The sequence below is a fragment of the Nanorana parkeri genome, unplaced genomic scaffold (assembly GCF_000935625.1).
Source record: "Nanorana parkeri isolate BGI_ZX_2015 unplaced genomic scaffold, ASM93562v1 scaffold183, whole genome shotgun sequence".
NCBI lineage: Eukaryota > Metazoa > Chordata > Amphibia > Anura > Dicroglossidae > Nanorana > Nanorana parkeri.
The window spans coordinates 1,759,426-1,780,502 of NW_017306451.1; the positions used below are offsets into that span (position 1 = coordinate 1,759,426).

The 21,077-nt window shown below is 42.8% G+C and overlaps 1 protein-coding gene across 2 annotated transcripts; it reads left to right on the forward strand.

Annotated features, from left to right (window-relative positions):
* TSTD2 (thiosulfate sulfurtransferase like domain containing 2) lies at positions 1-20,529 on the forward strand. Of its 2 annotated transcripts, XM_018555103.1 has the most exons (10): positions 1-258; positions 1,978-2,303; positions 2,666-2,680; positions 4,959-5,067; positions 8,091-8,216; positions 9,287-9,392; positions 12,885-13,003; positions 13,993-14,151; positions 16,155-16,293; positions 20,080-20,529. In XM_018555103.1, exons 1-10 carry the CDS (start codon positions 76-78, stop codon positions 20,307-20,309), a joined length of 1,512 nt encoding a protein of 503 aa, XP_018410605.1. In that variant the 5' UTR covers positions 1-75; the 3' UTR covers positions 20,310-20,529. The 2 variants fall into 2 exon arrangements, with proteins under 2 accessions (XP_018410605.1, XP_018410604.1); XM_018555102.1 differs by lacking the exon at positions 2,666-2,680.
* Positions 20,530-21,077: the final 548 nt, after the last annotated feature.

Here is a 21,077-nt window from a genome sequence, read left to right on the forward strand (position 1 = left end):
CGCTTGTGCCTTAAGTGAATATTTCATTTTTTTGTAAACCTCTAAAAATTTAGCATTTTGAAGCTGCTAAGAAAAATGTCCATGTCTTCCAACTGCAACGAAGCAGAGGTCTTATCCTGCAGTGAGCTGCTGGACTACTGTGACTTGAGATTTCCTGATGAAGACTTGAACGGGTCTGCGGATCCCACACCCCAGAGCACCTTAAAAGCAGGATTGGATGGCGATATGAGAAAGAAGTACACATTTGCAAAAAAAAAGGTATGTCATTTGGGATTTAAAAATGGTAAATTCTGGTGCTGGGCTTTTGTGAATTCTTTCTATTGTCAGCGGATGCTTGGGTACCCTGGCTCCAGAGGCTAAACCCAATTCACTGGTGGACCCTAAAGCGTCTCCGTGTCCTGTAGTGACGTAGGAGTTGGTGGATGGAGCCACAAAGCGCAACGGCCTGCATTCTACACTTCCAGACGTGTGGAATGTATAAGTACTTTCAGCAAGATTATGTCTTTATTGCAGAAGAGTCTAACTGTGCAACCAACTGGACAGGTGAGTATGAAGTGCTTGCTTTGATGGGAAAGGCAGTGTTTTAACATTTAGGTACCGTTAGTACCATGGGAGTTCGGTTAGTACCATGGCAGGCAGTTAGTACCATGGCAGTGCAGTAACTCACGTTGGTGCGGTGTGGTGCTATTCATTCTGAATGCAAGCACACTTGCATTGCAGTGTAACCTGCAGCAGAGCCCTAAGGCTTTCAAAAGTTCTGCATGGATAACATTTGGATAACTGTAGTGCATTAGGCAGACTACACAAATGCCACAAATGGGGTGTCCTAATGCAATGCATAATGCAGGCCTTTAGGGTGGGTTTACCCGATTGCTCTGCAGTAATGCACAAGAACGTGTTGTGCTCATTGGTGCACTGCGGCGGCTTTCATATTTGCACACCTGCGTTGCAGCACACAACAACACATCAAACCACACTGCCGTTTCTTGTAATATGCTGCGTTACAAGAAAAAAATATACATGAGCCATTTTCAGTGCATTGTGGTGCCTTAGGTAGCCCATTCAGCTGAATGAACTGACCTAAAGGGGAACTATGGGGTGAGTGAGTTACACTCATCCCCATAGTTAGATCCGACCTGTGACATTGAAACTGTCCCACGTCGGCTCTATTGATTGGGCAGAGAACAAAAACATACCACCGCTCGCTCACTTCCCGATCATCTCCCTGCTGAGAGTGGTGACTGTCAGTCACCACTCTCCGCAAGGATTCCCTCTTCCCCTCCTCGATCCTCCTGCGCTGACTGGAGGGACGGACTGGGGAGGGGGCGTGCATAGCTGGCTCTGCCTCGAGATTGACAGCAGGCTCTGCCTATCAGCCAACGAGGTGAATCTCGACACTCAACACAGTGAGCGTCGAGATTGTCTGGATCCGCCCCGACTGCGGTGCTCGCCGCTATATACTGAGTTTTGGGTCACAGGAGGACTTTAGTATAGGGTCCTCCCGTGACCCCAAAGAGAACTATAGGATAAAAAGGTTGCCCCATAGTTCTCGTTTAAGAGCTGAAATGAGCACACTGGCAACCTTGCCAGTTGGCATGCCTTGAAAGTAATCATAGTGAATGATAATGCACAACCAGAGGATGAACCCAGCATCAAAAAAGCAGGAATTGGAGAGCAAGGCATACAGGGCAAGGCAGCAAGTTCGAATGTATGCCCCCCCCCCCTCCCCAGCAGCACCTTTCCTTTACTCCCTTGCAGCGCCATTCAGCATAATGCTCTGGCTAAAATTCTGTTTGAATTTTCTCAAGGGATCTACAGGGGTGCTTTTTTTTGTCTTGTTGTGTTGCACCATCATCATCTAACCAAGGTTATGTTTTAGATTTTTGTGTAAGCAGGGGTTGTGTGAACAATTTTCTTGGAACAAAGTCAGACAAATATTGGCATATATAAGACCACAGCAATATTCTTCATCTGCAGGCATTTGCTCTTTTTGTTAAAGAACTGCAGTCAACCAGTGATTCACCTCAGACCAGACAAGAAGACGTGAGTCGGTGGAGATGTTGTGGACAAGAGTTTACAGACCTCAGAAGTGTTCACAAGCACGTGGCTGCATTTCATGCAAACGAAGTTTGGAAAAGGACACAAAGCATTTTAGAAGAACTTGCCATAGCTGCTGCAACCACTGTGCCATGCTCTGACCTCAATGATAACACTGGTGCCTCAGCCAAAATGTCCTGGAATCACTGTCAAGTTTCCGACTGGTTACCAGATACAAGCCACTACAAGAAAGAAGCGCTAACAAGGTAGAACCACAGATATGCATGCCTTCTAAATTATTGTCTTATATTAACAAATGCCATATTATATAAAATGCCAAATATGTGAGTATTGAATGGTTAAAACCTGTGTTGGATTTTGTTTTTTGTTCCATACAGACATGCACACTGATCCTAACAATGAAATTAATTCTGAAAGTGTGTCAAGCCAATTTTTTTTCTTTTAGTTTTAGATAGGAGTTACTTTCTGTCCTGGAGATGACAGATAAACTATCTGTCACTTTACTGTAGAAAGGAGGAAAGTGACAGGAGAAGAGGTGGCTGTGGCTAAGATAAATGGACTAAGTGCCCGTTCAAACTAGCCCATCCACTAAAGCTTTGTGTTTTAGCGGACAGACTAGTGCGTTGTTGCAATTGCTATTTACATTTTGTTTTAACTTTATGCGGAGTGCACAATGTGTACACTCCATTCAGGTCATCGCACAGCAGTGTGGTGCACTGCACAGCTGCGCAGTGACCTGCAGTGGCACCCAGTTCACTGTTAAAAAATACAGCATGTTTGCATTTTTCTGTGGTGTGAATGGAACACATAAAAAACAATTGTTTTCTGTGTCCTTGCGATGAGCTGCATTGATCTGGTGCAGTAAATCACAGGTCACTGCTGTACCTGTGAACAGGCCGTATGAACAGGTATCAAATTAATGTCATCTGGGTTTTGGTCCAGTAGGGAGTGAGTCTGGGGGCAGGCAAGGAGGACTGGTAAACTAAAGATGTAGAGGCAGCCCTACTGCCTCTACAATTTTTTATGTGAACAAGTTTTACATATTTTTAAACCGAAACATCAACACAAACACAGTAGACGCATTAATAGTCACAATAAGCACACAAACCGAAAAGGTTTGACATTGAAGGCTATAGGTCAGGAACGAGAAGTCGCTCCCAGTTTGTCCCTCAGGACACTCAACTCAGGAATGGGTCCTGAAATATTAAAGGAGAACTATGGGGTCAGTGTTTTTCCCCATAGTTCTCCTTAGGGTAACGGGAGGACACAAACTAGCGTCCTCCCGTTACCCTAAGCTCAGTATACCGCGAGCTACAGCTCGCGGTATACTGAGACGCCGGAGCGGATCCCGACTTAGATGATGGGATTCGCCCAGCTGCGTGAGTGACAGCTGGCCCTGCCTATCTAGAGGCAGAGCCAGCTGTACCCGCCCCCTCCCCCGTCCGTTCCGCCAGTCAGCGCTGGCGGATCGGAGCGGGGAGAGGGGAATCCAGCCCCTCCCCATGTCACGGCAGAGAGCCGTGACAAGATCGAGAGGCGAGCGAACCCGGTATGTGTTCGCTCACCTCCCGATCTACTGAGCCGACCTGTGACAGTCTCATTGTCACAGGTCGGCTAGAACTATGAGGTGAGTGAAAAGCACTCACCTCATAGTTCTCCTTTAAGATGTCTCGTCTAGAGCATCAAACAGTGTGGAGAAGAACAGGCAAACTCAAACGTGGCCTACATGATGAGGGGAAAGAAAGAAAAGAAAGAAAAAAAAAAACAGATGAAGGGCAATCCTCCACAGCTCGCAACCCAGACTCCAATACATTCAGAGACAAATCACCAATCAGTAGAGTGCAATGTAGCATCATACTCTGGAGTAGTATCTCAGATTTTCTTTTCTGATGGTGGTTTTCAAAGCAGAAAGGTTAGAGCAATCAAATACTACACTGTGTAAATGAATTAGTAATGTAGTTCCATAGTCATATGAAATATTTGTTTCCTTGGCAAAGCTTTGTATGGAAAACATTCAAATCACTCATGACCGTATGTTTAGGTTCAGGGATAAAAGCATATAAAATAATTGTACCCCTTTTATTAAGAAATGAAATATGGAGGATACAATTGCTGACATTTCCTTCTGGAAATGCTAGTTCCCTGGCTATCATGCTTACACTCTAGATTCAGTACTGTGAGTCACTAACCTAAAACAAGTAAGCAGATAAGTACTTTGACATTTGTCTGGCTTTCCTATTCTTCAGACCAATTCTCGGTCAGCAGCTCAAAGTACTCAAGTACTGAAACCTGCAGATCTGACTAACAGCCAGACAACTAAAATGTACCGTATAGGCCTCGTTCACAGGCAGATCATCCGTGCTTTTACAGCCCCCCAACCACCCACCTACAATTTTACATGGCAGCTGCTCATGGAGGTATACATGGTCATACTCTTTACATCATGTCGTGTTTGGCGGGTGGTGGCACTTGCCAAACACATCTGGGAAAATCAACAGGACTGCACCACAACCACTTGCCAAACATTAGGCACATGGTTGCTGTGTGGAATTTCAATGTAAAATCTGCGTTAGAAAAAAACAAAAAACCAAGCAGGCTTGCAGGAGGCGGAAGTGTTGCCTTCTGAACTCCTGTTAACCTTGTTCCAAACCGTTTCTGAAAAGCAATACTCCATGGATTGCTTTTCAGAAGTGAGTGTAAACCTGCCACCCGTGTTGAACAAAGCCTTACAGGAAACTTTGAGACGACATGCAAAGTCAGCTGCCTATCTCTGGATCTGCTGATTGGTTCGACAGGGTTTTCTTTGCATTAGATTTCTCTGGATTTGTTATTTGTGTACTTTAAAAAAAAAAGGTGGTAATTTATGATGATAATGAATTGTTCGTCAATGTGTTTTGCAGTGAACCAGGCGAAGTACTTTTATATTACTGCTACTGTGATGTGAATGACCCACATTGGATCTGTGACTGGCAACGAAGTTTGTGCCAACTGCTGCATCTCACAGGAAAAGTAAGTGGGGTATATGCCTTTAACTGCCTCCGGGCCGGCCGAAGTAGAAAAACGGCCGGCCCGGAGCTCTCTAGATCTGAGCGGGCGTCTCTAGACGTCCGATAGCATTTTTTAAAAGTCTAGGCAAGGTGCACAAAAATCAGCCAATACAGTTACAAGGTCTCTTGTTTTTAGTTTTGATGTTGTGCTTCCACAGACCACGTTTGCCTCCAGAGTGTTCCCCTTCTTCACACTGCATGCTCACAGATTGTGCCCTGTCATCATGTAATTTGCTAATACTGTGCCCACCTTTATCTTTTTCATAGACCACAGACTTTGCCCCTTTTTGTTTTTGCAGTTTCCCTCCTCCGTACCCTGCATGTCGGACTGATATTACTATAACAATGTGTATTTCAGTTCTAAGTGGTCTATCTTTAAATGCCACCAAGAAGAGGGTTGTATCTGGTAACAGCTTTGAAAGCAACAGCTTTAGGCCCCATTCACACTGAGCGACATGAAAATCGCGCGATTTTGAGCGACTTTTTTTCCTATTGGGCTGTATGCAATCAGGAGCAATATCGACCCCCACGCCAGGCACGCCCCGCACGCCCGCCCACCTGTCTGTGGCTCCCTGGACGGCAGAGTGGACAGCTGCAGCCAAGCCAGGTAAGACATCCCCCGAAAATAAGACCTAGTGCCTTTTTTCGTAGAAAAAAAAATATAAGACACTGTCTTATTTTCGGGGAAACACGGTAGAGCGATATCGCGTGGAAATATGAGCGATATCGCTGCAAAAATCGCTCGATAAATCGCTCAGTGTGAATGGGGCATAAAGTAAAACCAAACCTTGCCCACCAATAAAATGGCTTCATTTTATAATGTCACTTTAGCATTGAATGGCATAAACAGTGTAAAAGTGGGATGGATGTACTGTAACGATGGAGGAATGGATATAATTATAGGAAAGAGGGATTGGGGCCCATGTCCTGCCAATCCCCAACTTGTCATGGAAACTGCCACTGTTCACCTTTCCTTCTGGAAATTGTTGCCTGGCTGTCATTGTGACTTGATGGCTTCAAATAAATACTTTTGTCCCACATTTCTAATTCGCAAACGTGTTCAGGGTCAGTGACCCCAAAAGCATTTTAGTTTTTGTGTCAGCATAACAGCCAGACGACAACCATTTTATAGAAGTTCAGCAATGGTAGTCCCACATTTCTCCCATGACGCATTGGGGGAATTAAATGAATCCTGTTGCATCTTCTGCATTCTTTAAACAGTCACAATCATCAATTGTGAATAAGGTACTATTGTAGTGTTTACTCCATTCATAAATCTCTGCCAAACCGAAGCTTAACCATATTGCGACTAATTAAGTACACTGTCACACATTAGCACTAATTGGAAGTAAATGAATGGGACTATCCACATAGCTGCTGAAACTGCAGCTTAAAGGAGAAATATGTGGTAAGTGTTTTTCCCCATAGTTCTCCTAAGGGTCACGGGAGGACATATACTAGCATCCTTCTGTGACCCAAAGCTCAGTATATCACAAGTTACAGCTTGCGTTATACTGGGACCGCCGCAGCCGGGACGGATCTCGACATTACTGTCGAGATCCACCCAGCTGCGTGAGTGACAGCTGGCTCTGCCTATCTAGAGGCAGAGCCAGCTGTGCCCGCCCCCTCCCCCATCCGTTCCTCCAGCCAGTGCTGAAGGATCGGAGCGAGGAGGGGAGAATCCCTGTGGGGAGCCGTGAGTGACAGTCACTTCCCGATCTATTAAACCGTGGTGTGACAGTTTCATTGTCACACGTCGGCTCGAACTATGAGGTTAAGTGAAAATCACTCACCTCATAGTTCTCCTTTAATTGCTGCTCACTTATCCAATCCAAACAAATGTATCGTTTGGGCTGCTAACACTGTAAGGCCCCTTTCACATAGGCTGATCAGGAGAGGATCCATGCACAGATCCTCTCCTGATAACAGCAGTATGGAGCGGATGTCACTGCTGTGACATTCGTGTCCATACAGTTTTTTTTTCCCCCCCATCTCGCGATGGAGGAAAAAACTTTACATTTACCGGACCCCATGCTGGTCTATGAGAGATTACCCCCGATCTGGTCCGTTCCGTTTGTTGTTCCGGTCACGGCCGGAAGCGTGGGTAACTGGATGTAAACGGACGCCTGTCTGTTTACACATGGCTGCCCATAAACATGCATTGAGCATCTGATCGGGTGCGCCTGACAAAACTGACAGCCGGATCTGATCGGAGCGGCCGTGTGAAAGGAGCCTAACTGGATTGCTGCCAGCTGTCAATCTGTGCATGATCACTACTTCTGAGACATGAAAATGAAACAAATGTATCCATTGGGCTGCTGACAATGTAGATATTTAGGAGTTCTCCCCATGTAGCCACTAATGTCCGCAACAGATTTTACAGGATTACTTTCATGTATATATATACAGTGGGGCAAAAAAGTATTTAGTCAGCCACCAATTGTGCAAGTTCTCCCACTTAAAAAGATGAGAGAGGCCTGTAATTGGCATCAAGTCCCTTCATGCACTTTACATTTGCTTCTAAGTAGTGCTACGTGCTATGTTTGTGTATAAATTTCATTTTATAGATTTTTATATTTTTTGCACTATTTTAAGAAGTGGTTAAGTGCACGTCTAACATTTGCAACTGGTTAGTAAAGATTTCAGTCGCAGAGAGACTTTCAGGTCTTGCGATTATGCTAAAATAATGCTGTATTCACATTTCTGTCACTCGCAAAGTGGAAAAAGCCGCACCGCTGTAAAAAACAGTGCACCGCAAAAGGAATTTTTCGATATGGCAGAAATGCACATAGATTGGAGGTGCGACAGCCTCTAAACGGACGCAGATGCTTTCAAAAATTCCCCCCATAATATTTTGATGAAACCTCAGATGCAGAAACTATTTTAGGCTGTATAATAATGTAGAGCACTTATCAGTGTATTTTACACCTTGGAGGATAACAATAGCAAGCACATCATTTACAGTTTTATTTTTCTGCCAAGTAGATCCGCATAGCTACAGAGGGAATAAACGGTACAGTAGGAGGAAGCAAAATCTCCACCAATATTTACATCAACACTATGCTTTCACACCCTCTGTTTAAGGACAGCATGTTCCGGGCAGATTTCAAGGTAAGACAAACATTTAGCTGTTTATCGTTTCTTATTTGTTATTATTTATAACTGCAGTTGAATTATGCCTCGTGTTTTATTACAGAAAAAAATAATTGTTATAATTTTAATGTTTTCATTTGATATACTATTAAAAAAAAATGTAGGGTAACTTTTGAACCATTTTTGCTTGTATGGCTGAATCTTGCACATCTGGGCATTCGCCTCAAACTACAGGTAATCAATGCAAATAATGGCACGATGACTACATATACATGCAGGTCTCATCATGAGCTGCTTGCTCCCTTGTATGCAACTGAGCGACAAACCACTCTAAAATGCTTAAAGACATTTTTTTAATAAACCTTGCAGTGCAAGGGTTAGCTGCTTGTTTTTGCCTGGTTACAAAAAACAATTGTACTCACCCGATGCTCTGAGCCGACTAGTTTTTAGACTGGTCCTTTCAGCCTCTTCCCCCTTCCTCTTCATCGGTCTAAGGTCCTGTAAATCATCACGTTCTATACACTGTGTATAGATGTGAGGACGCTAAAGAAGATTCGAATGGTGGAGTGGAGGAGGAGACAGGCTGGAGGGAGCACTGTGACAGCTGGCTGGTTCTAAGCTTCGGGTGAGTATATCTTTGTTATTTTGGAACCTAGACAAAGACAAGAACTTAACCCTTGCAGTGCGGGGAAAGCCCCACAGCGAGGGTTAGGAAACGTTTTCCTGGAGTTCTTTAATAATCATATGCTTCAAATGTCTTGCTTTGCACTAGGGTGACAGATAGCAACTAATCCAGTTATGTGGAAAGCAAGGTGATTTTACTGCAGCCCTAAAACAAGTTAAAGAAAAGGCTTGGAGCACTGCAAACTGTAGGACGTCATTTATACAGTATGCATCTTACTGAGCAAGTCAAATTCCAAAAACTATGCAACCTGCAACATTTTCTGAAGTTTTTATAGTGGGGTTCACTGTATCCGAAATGCTGCATACATTTTCTCACCCTTCTCTGTTCCATTTGTTTGATATTAGTATTGTATATGTTTACATGAACATGCTGTATTTATCTTCTTAACCTTATGATTTTGAAGACCAGTGAAGGGGGTGCACATTGTTTCCCTGACCTTCGTGTTGGAGTTTTTCAAGAAATCGTGCCAATGGGTGTTGATCCCCACATAGTCAGCTATAAAGAAACAGGTAAGTTTATAAACAGTTGCACATTAAAGAAGTAGTCTTGCCAAAAGATGAAAACTATTGTTAACTCCTCACCCCGGGAGACCCAGTGCACATTGCACTTGGTCCCATTCAAATCTGTGGAGGGGTTTTCAAATGAAATGCAGTTTTTTTTTCTGCCAGGGCTTGCTGTAGGTCCACCCTAGGCTCAAGCCCAATTTAGGGGCGTTTCTATGGGGGAGTTACAGTCAGCCTGCCGGGAGAACGAAAAAATATAACAGTGTATGGCCAGCTTTACTGAATTGGTGTGTGGAGGAGGAATGTTTTTCATTTCTACTCCCTCCCTATTCACTCCTCCTTTTTCTTTCACTGGTATCATCCGGCTCAGTGATCAGGCTGCAGTGTTACGTGTGTTGCCCCTCCCTTCATCTCACCCTGCTGTGTTTTATGCAAGGATGCAGGTGGCTCGGTCACACAGTGTCATGGGTTTCCATTGTGTGGGCCGGCTGGCCACCAGTGCTATAACTACCAATTATGCTGTGGAGCCAGGCTGCCTGCACCATGGAAATATGTGGCACTGTGCAGCTCCTCATGCTTCTACCTTCCGAGTCCTAGGCTGCCTAGTGTCCCTTAGCAACCAGGTGACATGCAATTACACTACTGCCATTGTTTAATTTTTTCCCCATACCCCTAAACGTCCTGGCACATAACCCTGGGGGTAAGTGTACCCTAGACTGGGAACCACTGGTATATACACAATATATCCAACACGTAACACAACATTATAAACTCCAGGTGACATTCCCCAGAAGCCATAGAATATGCCAATAAATGTGATAAACACTAATTAAGCCCAGAACTGTTTTTGCTTATGGTGATTGAATTTACAGCCTTCTGTGATCTCTGGCAAACACCTGCTGCATATGAATATACTGAGGGACTAATTATGATTTATACATTTTGCTAAAGTCAATGGGTGCTACAAACATGAGGGAAAGTTTGTCTCATCTAGCTAGTTATTGCTGGATCAGACAAGCATTTGGGGGGGAAAAAATAGTAAACTGGATTAGATTTTTCCAGGCTGATCAATATTGTTTTTCCACCAAGATAAGCTGGCATGTGCTTCCACCTCCCTCCTCAATAGACAAAACACGTTTGTCCGATGCCTGAATGTATGTTTGTAGAATTAACTTATGTGTGAAGGATTGTTCAATGGCTGCCCAGTATCTAAAGGTCTCTGGTTTGATGGAGATTATCATTAATTCTATAAAGTGTGAATTGTGCAGCGCTAGAAAATAAAGTGCATGATATAAATATAAATATGTAAAATTCTAATTGTCACAAGATGAGCCTGTGTTGGAATTGCGGTGTGAATTTTATTTTTACTGTTTACTTAATACTCCTGTAAAAATACTCTCCAGTCAACACTAAAAAATAAACCTTGAGATGCATATAGTGAAATAGCCTACTTGCTGAGTAGACACGTTTTCTATCCAGGCATTGTCGTAGTTCACCAGTACCCCCTTTGTTGGTAATTTGGTGATCCTGTAACACATCTACTTGTGATCCTGCGCAGACCATACTGCCTCTCACATATGCAGCACCCTGTAAGCAGGAGTGCATAGTAAATTTAGTGTTGTCAGATTGTATTCAGTCTGATGCTAATCTATAGTGCATGTTCATTTCGTTTCCCCTAAGTAATCTGTTATCGTTTACATCTGCCTGCTGCTGGGTGTATCCTTGCCACAGTGCAGAGCAACCAATAAGAGAGTGTTATGAGTATCTATGTCTCCCTGGCTAATCACTAGGAGGTTGATAGCCAGTAGTGCAACCTGGGAGAGGACATAAATATTTGGGGTGGACCAGGTGAGACTCTCTTCCTCCCCCGGGCCCTGCCTGAGGGACGGCTGCTATGGACTGTCTGATTTGGCTAGGGATGAGCCATGTGCATACACTGAGGCCTGAGTCTGGGGGCCCAGTGGCTACTACTGATACCAAGTATGAAGATGACTAATGACTTCTAAATTAAAGAACTGCTCAGCCAGATGCTCTACACACATATTGTCCAATCTGGCTTAATGGTCCTAGTCTGTGGATGGCAGCAGCTATTGTTTTCTACCACTTAAAGGTGTCAACACCAGCCTGGATGATCCTGACCCCCTCTCCCAGAAGTTACTCAATAACATTTTTCAGCATCATATCTTCAGTCTGGACCATGCTTTTATTGGTTGCCACAGAGGGTGGTAAGTGCTATTGGGGCAGTCAGGTTGCTAAAATCTCTAAGACAGGCTATGGAAGACCCGTTCATCCAGCTGCTCCTTAGGGTGTAAGCGCTACACATACAAAACCTAATGTAATACAATTCTGGTACTAAGTTTCTCACAGACACCATTCAGATTCAAGCCTGCCTTGGGAGATTGAATGTGACTGGTGATGCAGGAAGCAGCAAAGTCATCCAGACTGTCAACCGATCTTCTATGGAGCTGTATGTGCTTATTCTGCAGTGGAATTAATTGTAACTCAAATGAAAATACATGAAAGCATTCTGACTTTAGCAACGGTTTCTGTTTATTGAATAGCCTAGCTCACTGAAAGATTTTACTTATTACCTGGAAGTGATCTTCAAGAACAGACTTCATCATTGGAAATATAAAGGGGATGCACCTAAATTTCGCCTGAAAACGGTACTATGGGCAAAATGCAGATAGTACAAAATAAGGCCGAAAATGCGGTGCATCCCCAACTTCTCTCCTCCCATCTGGGCATCGGCTGCATGCTTTAGTCTGTGTCCCCTCCAATCCCCGCTGCTCTTCACTGCCTGTGTTGGTAGAAGCAGCAGGGATCGGAGGGGACACAGAGCTGATCCATCTGCCGGTGCCCTGCGGGGAGGAGAGAAGCTGTCAGGACTGACGGTGTCAGCGGGAAGGAGGAGAGCTGCGGTAGGGCTGGAACGTTTCAGGATGGAGAGAGGGGAGGATCAGCAAATATGTGAAATATTTGCTGATCCTTCCGTGTACTGCTCAGACATTAATGTGATCACACCTATGTTTATACACCTATGTATATGTTTATAAATCTCTGAGGACATAGTATTTAATTACTGTGTCCCCAATTATGAATAAATAGGAAGTGCTCTACCGCACTTTCTGTTCATTCATGATTGTATCTGTTTACAATCTCCTCAATTTATGAATGAACAAGAAGCCTCTGTACTGAGTGCTGGGGCTGCAGAAATAGAGATTGAGGACTCTGTATCCTCATTCTTTTTTTTCTGTTTCAAAAGGTCTAAACAGACCCTGATATTTCCCCAAAGCCCCTAACAGGAAAGTAAAAAAAAAGATAAAAATAATAAAAGAATTAAAAAAAATGTAGAGGTTGAAAAAAAGTCATTTTCAGTTTCAGCCTGACACATTTAGAAATGTTGGCTTCAGTCTAAAAATGTTGTTTCAGGCATCCCTAGTCAAAATGTTTGATGTGAGCTTTCTAATATCATGATGTGGTATTTTGTCTTTACAGCTATACACCTTTCTCCAGAGAGGTTTCATAAAAGGGTGGAACAGTATTTGTCTGCATCCCTTCAGGAACACAAGGACACTATTTTGCTAGATTGCCGGAACTTTTATGAAAGCAAAATTGTAAGTATCCAAAAGGAACATATAGTACATTTCTCGATTTTGTTCTACGGAATATTAGAGAACTATGAGGTGAGTGCTTTTCACTCACCTCATAGTTCTAGCTGACCTGTGACAATGAGACTGCACAGGTCGGCTCAGTAGATCGGGAAGTGTGCGAACACATACCGGCGTTCGCTCACCTCTCCATCCTGTCACCGCTCTCTGCCGTGACAGTGGAGGGGCTGGATTCCCCGCTCCGATCCACCAGCGCTGACTGGCGGAACGGACGGGGTAGGGGGCGGGTACAGCTGGCTCTGCCTCTAGATAGGATCTCGACATTGATGTTGGGATCCGCTTTGGCTGCAGCGTCTCAGTATATCACGAGCTGTAGCTCGCGGTATACTGAGCTTAGGGTGACGGGAGGACGCTAGTTTGTGTCCTCCCATTACCCTAAAGAGAACTAAGGGGAAAAGCCCTGACCCCATAGTTCTCCTTTAAAATAAAACCACTAATACATTTTTGTGAAAACTGGTAAATATCAAAATATTACTCTTTGCTTTAGTAAGCCAGTGCCTCCTTTATAGTGGAAAGGATGTGTACTAGTTGCTTTGATGTCATAGCCTACCACTCCTGCCTCTGGAGTAGACCAGTACAGACATTTTTGTTCAGGTCAGCAGCCCACTAAGTAGTGAAAAAAAGGATGCCAACCTTGGAGCTTGTACCAGATAAAACAAGTTAGCAATGACCGGTCCTATATTTCTATTTCAACAGGCTAGAGGAAGTCCAGCATTTAACGTTACTATATTCATCCTCTTATTTTATATCTCGCTATATAGTACCCTATTTCTTATGTTATACAGGCAGTGTATAGTATAGATAATGGAATGATTGAGATAGAGAATGATTTGCTTTGTTTAGGTGAGTTAATTGTTTACCATCATCTGAGCATGCAAGTTATTTTTTATAGTAGACTGTATTCATTTTATATTATGCTCTGTATGTTCATTTAGGGACAGTTTCAGAACTGCCTGGCTCCAGACATCAGGAAATTTAGCTACTTCCCAGACTACGTTGATCAAAATCTCAACTTATTTAAGGATAAGACTGTGTTAATGTACTGTACAGGAGGAATTCGCTGTGAACGTGGTTCAGCTTACCTCAGATCAAAGGTGAGAAGATAGTTATAAGATTTAAACTGGCAAAATATTGTATTTAGTAGAATAGAATAATATAGAATTGTATTCTAATGTTCATTCAGGTCAAAGGTGAGAAAGCCATTATAAAATTTATACTGCCAAAATAAGGTATTTAGTTGAGTAGCATAATATAGAATTGTATTTTATAACAAACATTTATTCAGTAGATCCTGTTTTTAATGGAGGTTGACATATTAACATTTGGATAAAAGTTTGCCATATAGCTGGCACTGGGGAACATTTATGTACATTTTCAGGATTTAGGGGCCTGTTCACACCATCTAGTGTGTTTCTGTGACTTGAACCCTCTCCACGTTCTGGGGTGGAAGGGAGCGTGGCGGTACCATCTATTTCATGGGCAACGCAGACACACTTCACTAATAATCTGACGCCATAGACTAGAGAGGGGTTTTTTTTTTTTCATCCTAAGGATTTAATAAGTAAAACACTGGAAGAGGATTGATGATGGGAAAAGCTCAATGTATGGCCAGTTTTACTCTTATCAGCCTCATACTATCATGTTCCACAATGCTGATCTTGGGCCTGAGCAAAGTTGGCTGCACATCCAACTACCTGTGTAAGTTTATGAGTATTTTTGGTCATAAAGATCATAACTACTGAATTGTTTTTGTATTATTATAATGGTTATTATAACCTTTCCAGCAGGCTCTAATGATATGAAATACCCACCGTACTCCTGGTAGACAAAGATGTGGTAAAAAGGCTACGCTTTACGTTACATGAGGGAGCTTAAAGTGACATTAAACCCTCAGATTTTTTAACATAAACCAATACTGTAATGTGTGCCTTACTGTAATCCATGGTAGTTTCCCTTCTCTTTGCTGCTCTCCCTTTTAAATCCTCATGTCTTCTCATGCTCTGCAGAACTTCCCTTTGCAGCTCAGGACCTCTTCCTGTAGTGCTGGCTCAGGTTACAAGCCTATAGAAACTAATACACAGACACCATGTATCCATTCCTGAGACAAGGCAGTCTGCTGCAAAACAGAAGTTCTGCCCAGCATGAGAACAGATACAGATTTAAAAGGAAGCAAAGAGAAGGGAAACAACCATGGATTACAGTAAGGCACACATTACAGTATTGTTTTATGTTAAAAAATCTGAGGGTTTAATGTCACTTTAAGGGCTACAGGTTTTTATCCATACCAAGAGAAAAGTACTTTTTTACATCAAAACAATGTGATTTGCTAATGCTGATATGCTCTGTTGATTCGTTTTGAAGAGTGAATGTGAATAATGAGCTTAAGAGCTCTTTGATTACACTCCAACAATGATGTTATTGTGAATACCATTAAAAAGATCAGAACGCGATCCTCCACATCTTTCTCTAAACTTTACTACTAAGCCTCTCTGAAACCTTGGCTAACACCAGTGTGCCCCACTGGGCTGGCATGTATGTCAACCAGGTGGTGGGCACCAATAATCGATCGCACACGATAACAACTATACGCTACAATGGATATAAAGTTTAGGTTATGTTATCTAATTAACCACTACGTGCCGATACCATTACCCATTTGTACTTCAAGAACCACCACCTGATATGCATGCATATGCTTTGCTTTCACCACCTTATTTGTCAAAACAAATTTATTGCAATAACACAAAAAGGGGCACACTTTGCCAGCCTGGCATGTATATCTACACGACCATAGGTAGCAACTATTAGTCACCATCAAGGATCTGTCTATCTTATAAGATTCTATTGATGCCACTGATGTACAGAGGCCCAGAACGCAAGCCTGATGTTTTTTACAAGTGATTGATGTCTTACCACTTATAGTGGATACTTTTGTTATACTTTATATACCAATAAAAATCTATTGAACTAAAAAAAAAAAGATCAGAACGCTTCTTTAATCCGAAATATACAGTAGTGTTTGAAAACATTGGTTTGAAGTGATTTTGTATGAAACATATGCAGCATTTTAATCTTTTTATTTTTTTTCTGACTATAGGCTGTTTGTAGAGAAGTATACCAGCTGAAGGGGGGCATCCATAAATACCTGGAACAGTTCCCAAATGGCTTTTTCAGGGGAAAGTTGTTTGTTTTTGATGGGAGATATACCATTTCTTCTAATGATGACATCATATCAAGTAAGTACTGTGACTGTTGAATCACTGCATAAAAGTTTTAATTGAAGCTGAATAGTGAATCGAGATGGTGGTGTGGGGGGTGAGTGGAACTTGGAAAAGAGTGCCTGATGCAAGAGGTACAGTAGTTAGGAATAGATTACCATTATGTAACATTGTGTTGTGACTAAAGGTAGGCATTCATGAGAACATGGTGATCATGCAAAGGAATTATTCCAAGCAATGTTCTTTGATCTACAACTAGGGCAGACATTTTCATACTTACTTCTATATATCTATGTATATATATAAATAAACAATAAAGGTGATCAGCGCCAGTAAGTGTAATGTGGAAATAAGAGCTACCAAGCACTAAGGATATAACTAAATATCTGGAAAATGTGAAAAACAATATTGTGCCGAGCTAATAATCATACATATCTAATAAATTGAAACATATATAAATGAGTCACATATATGAGCCTTCAAACAAATGAGGCATAGAAAATATCTACACAGAGACAAAAAAGCAATATAGACAAAAAAAAGTCCAAAGGAAAAAACAAACGCAAACAATGGTGATTGTGCAAAAAAAAATTCCTCAGATGATTCGCAGCCAATGTGCATATAACTCTCAGGTAAGGATAATCACACAATGCAGGCAGAACTTCACCTCCACCCAGTGAGTGATGACATCAGGTGAGTGCTCACCTGGGGAGGTAGACCCACAGAGCTAGGTCAAATGCGCTTATTAATCCTCTATACTGAGTGTCCCTGCTCATTCATTAACATGAGAACATTGTTTGTTTACTATAACTACAATTATGAATGAATGGGGGTGATGTAGATCACTCCCATTCATTCATAATTGAGGATACAGTACACATACCATATCCTCAATTATGTACCCACACTCAGCGATCACTGATCGCTGAGTGTGTGTACATTGCTTTTCTCTCTGACACGCTGTCACAGGAGGCTGATCCAGCGGTGTAGGGAGGAAAGCCCAGCCTCCTGTGACAGCGCTGTCTCCACCCCCACACCTCTCTGCCGGACTGTGATCGGCGGCCGAACGGTGAGGAAGGAGAGACGCCGGCCGCTCACAGCGCTCTCCACCGCAGCGCTCGGCCGGCTGTCACTTTCTTTTCTGCCCGCTGGGACATAGAGCAGCGCCCAGCGGGGAGAAAATAAATCACGGATGCACCGATGTATCGGCAGGAAAATGGCACTTTCGGCATTATGCGATGATACTTCTCAAAGCAACAATGAGCTGTAGGTTGAGTTGGCAGTCCCACAACATCACCTTTTGGCTTTTCAAGTTTGTAACCTCAATCCTATTAAAACTGCAAAGCCCACCTGAGTGTACCTTTTATAGCAGGGCTACAAAAACTCTTCCAGCATTTACAATTGATATATTTAACAGTTAAAAGCCCAACTCCATCCACATTTGGATAGAATAAGGAAGGAATAGAAACTGTCAGGTTGTTATTGCTGCTTGTGACACTGTTGGGGAGGTGTCCCCTCACCCTTTATCCCTGTGACACCAGGGCAAGAGTGGAACAGATCTTACTGTGACAGGAAGGTACAGACCGCTATAAACACCTCACAAAGGTTCCAACGTTCCCTACTGTGCTGAAAAAAACAGTTGGGCTAATTATTAAAGGTTCCAATATTGTTCACTTGGCAAAGGAAGTCTTCCCTAAAGCTGGCCATACACTGCTCAAATCCTGCTGACTCGGCCTAAATTTGAAAGTTTGTGGCCCCATTGGCACCCCTCTGTTCAACAAAAGTTGATTTTTAAATTGATCTTTGTTGAAGAAGCCGGTGTAAACATTCTTAGCCGCACTGCGCCTGCAGCCAGTCAACTGTGATTACTGTTTGGGTATTCTGACAGCAGCACATCTGCCATTGTCAGAGTAGAATACCTCAGCGTGGATAAAGGAATTATGCTTTTTACCCTGTGGGCTAAACAAGAAAAAGCAATCAGTGTATGGCCAGCTTTAGCTTAGTAAACAAGGTGAATTATTTATTTTTTGCACATAATTGGGTAATTGAAGCGAACACAGATTCACCTTATTACTAAGCTTAGTGAACATTCACTTTGCTAAGTGGACAGTCTTTATTCCTTTAAAGGAGAAGTATTGGGAGAGTAAAATGTACTCTACCCAATACGTAGAGTCGGTGTGTGACACTGCAGCTGTCGCACGTCGGCTCTATAGATCGAGAGCTGAGTGATCACAAACCACTGATCATTCAGCTTACAGCTTCTCTCTGTGAAGATTGCCCCCTTCCCTCTTCTTTGCTCCAGCGCTCATTGGAGGGACAGACAGGGGAGGTGGCAGGCACAGCTAGCTCTGGCTCTAGAGAGGCATAGCCAGCTGTCAATCAGTGTGGTGGATCCTGACAATATTGTTGGGACCTTTCCCAGCTGCAGCGTGGCTCTGCGCTGTCAACATATAGCAGGCAATGCCAACATTTCTTTTTCCTCTGACTCACTGTCAGTAGAAAACATAAATAGAGGAAATCTACCCAATGGGGTCACGCATAGCAATCCAAACCTGATCGAGGTTCTAAAACACTTCCCACTTTATCAACATTAGATTTGGGATTTAAGAAAGGTTTGGTTGACAAGGGAAAATGATTGTGTTGACAACATAATCTTGGATTGAGTATGGCTTTCCAGACCAGAGGTGTGTATAGTCCTGATGTATATAGACTGCAGATATTAATGTATAGCACAGGGGTCAGCAACCTTGAACACTCAAAGAGCCATTTGGACCCGTTTCCCACAGAAAAGAAAACACCGGGAGCCACAAAACCCTTTTGACATCTAAAATGAAGATAATACTCCATATATCATGTTTTACCTATATGCTATGTATAGCATGTATATAGGTATACTGTATGTGGGCTTAGTAATGCACTGGACTCACCTGCCAAGCCTCGCAATGCAGGGATCGGGGCATGTGACTCACATTTCTCCTCTCCCGCCACCTGTTACTAGGGACGCGGCCGGAAGAGGAGGTGAGTCACAAGACCTGCCCCCTTACTGAGAAGCCCGTCGGCAGTGCGGAGACCCTGCACTGCCGCATATTCCACCGGGGGGGGGCCCAGGACCGGACCTCACTGGGCCCCACAGCCTCAGGCAGTAGTTCCGCCCCTGGACAGGGAGCCGCAGCAGAGGGATGAAAGAGCCACATGCGGCTCCGGAGCCGCAGGTTGCTGACCCCTGGTATAGCATAATACCATAAAAACTATTTTATTCGTATACATTTATCAGCACCAGGAATAAACACGGTGTACAAAACAGGTGTGTTTGCCACACACGTGAGTTCAGTGAACCCTACAAATATCAGGTGGGGGGGGGGGGGGCGCTTTTTTGCGGAGGGGGGGGGGGTGGGGGGGGGGATCATTTTGGCAAAGTGGGTGGGCGATCTATTAAAATGAAAAAAGTCTAAACAAACCAAAAATTATTTTATATGAATACATTTCTATGTAAGTCCTGATAAATAAATTATTGGGATGTTTTTGGGATGAGAAAGCAACGACGTTCATTTTGATATATAAAGAAATAGCCCAGTTATCGAAGTCTAAACCCTGTAACTGCTAGGACTGTGCATGACAGAACTGTATGTAAATGTCTTGTTTATATGACTGTCAAAAAATTGGCAGATTGGGATGTGGCGCGGGCTTTCATAACCAATACTTTCAAAACTATTATAGCAGAATATGCCTTAAAACAAGATCACTTGCACTTCTGTGTATATACTCTGTGACGGTGAATTTCTCTCACTTGTTTTTCTGCCCTAGGTTGTCGTTATTGTGGTACGTCTTGGGACAAATACAAGTTGTGCTCTACTCATTACTGCTGTCAGTTGGTGCTGACCTGCTCAAAGTGTCAGGAGCAAGGGCTCACTGCCTGCTGTCATACATGCCAGGAGAAAGGGCTCCACATTCAGTGTGACCAAAACCAGCAGCATTTTAAAGAAGAATGTGAATGTACACAAAAAAGGCCTAAGATTCCAAAAGAAACTCTTTAGACTGAACTGCCTTTTACCGATATGTTTAATCCAGGGGTTTTTATTACAAAATAATACTTTTAGTGATGGAATTGCACAACCTCTATATGCAGCTTGGTGAATTTCAATATTGGTAATACTATTCCTAAAAAATATAACAAGATCAAATGGAGATATAATTCTGTATTGTTCATGAAGGCCCATTTGTTCTGCATTTGGAAGAAGTAACACAAGTGCTTTTACAGGAGTGCAGCGTTTGCACAGTTTTATGTGAAAATCCTGTTTAATACAGATGCATTTTACTAAGCCATAAATTGATGATTAGGTGTTTTGTAGATTATTAATAGGCTCTGTTTTTAAATATAGACATACTATGATTATACAGTACTTTGTATATACAGTTTATCCCCTATCCTGAAAAACAGGGGTTACTTCATTTTCTCCCATCAGCCATTTATATTCTAAATTGTAATAAAGTCTTATTGGCTACAATTGCTGAAGAAGGTACTTCTGCTTTTACATTTATTGTAAGATTTTATTACAGACGACCTAAATTGTGGAAGATATGCTCAAAAAAAGACAAGCCGGGGACAAAGGACTAGTCACCACTATTGCCTGTAGGTGCCTTGTAGCTGATCTTTCCCCATTATTGACTTACTATTTCTTGCTCTGCACTGTGTCTCTGTGTACAGAAGAGGGCTTGGCTTCCTCAAGTCAGAGATGGCACCCTGGTGATTGGTGGGGTAATAAGCAACAGCGAGAAAGGCCCAGGAAGCACAGATCCACAAA

Coding starts and splice junctions, on each gene's coding strand:
- TSTD2 (XM_018555103.1), top strand. CDS start 76: ATGTCCATGTCTTCCAACTGCAACGAAGCAGAGGTCTTATCCTGCAGT. Junction 9,393..12,884: donor AGTCAGCTATAAAGAAACAG/GTAAGTTTATAA, acceptor TTGTCTTTACAG/CTATACACCTTTCTCCAGAG. Junction 16,294..20,079: donor TAATGATGACATCATATCAA/GTAAGTACTGTG, acceptor TTTCTGCCCTAG/GTTGTCGTTATTGTGGTACG.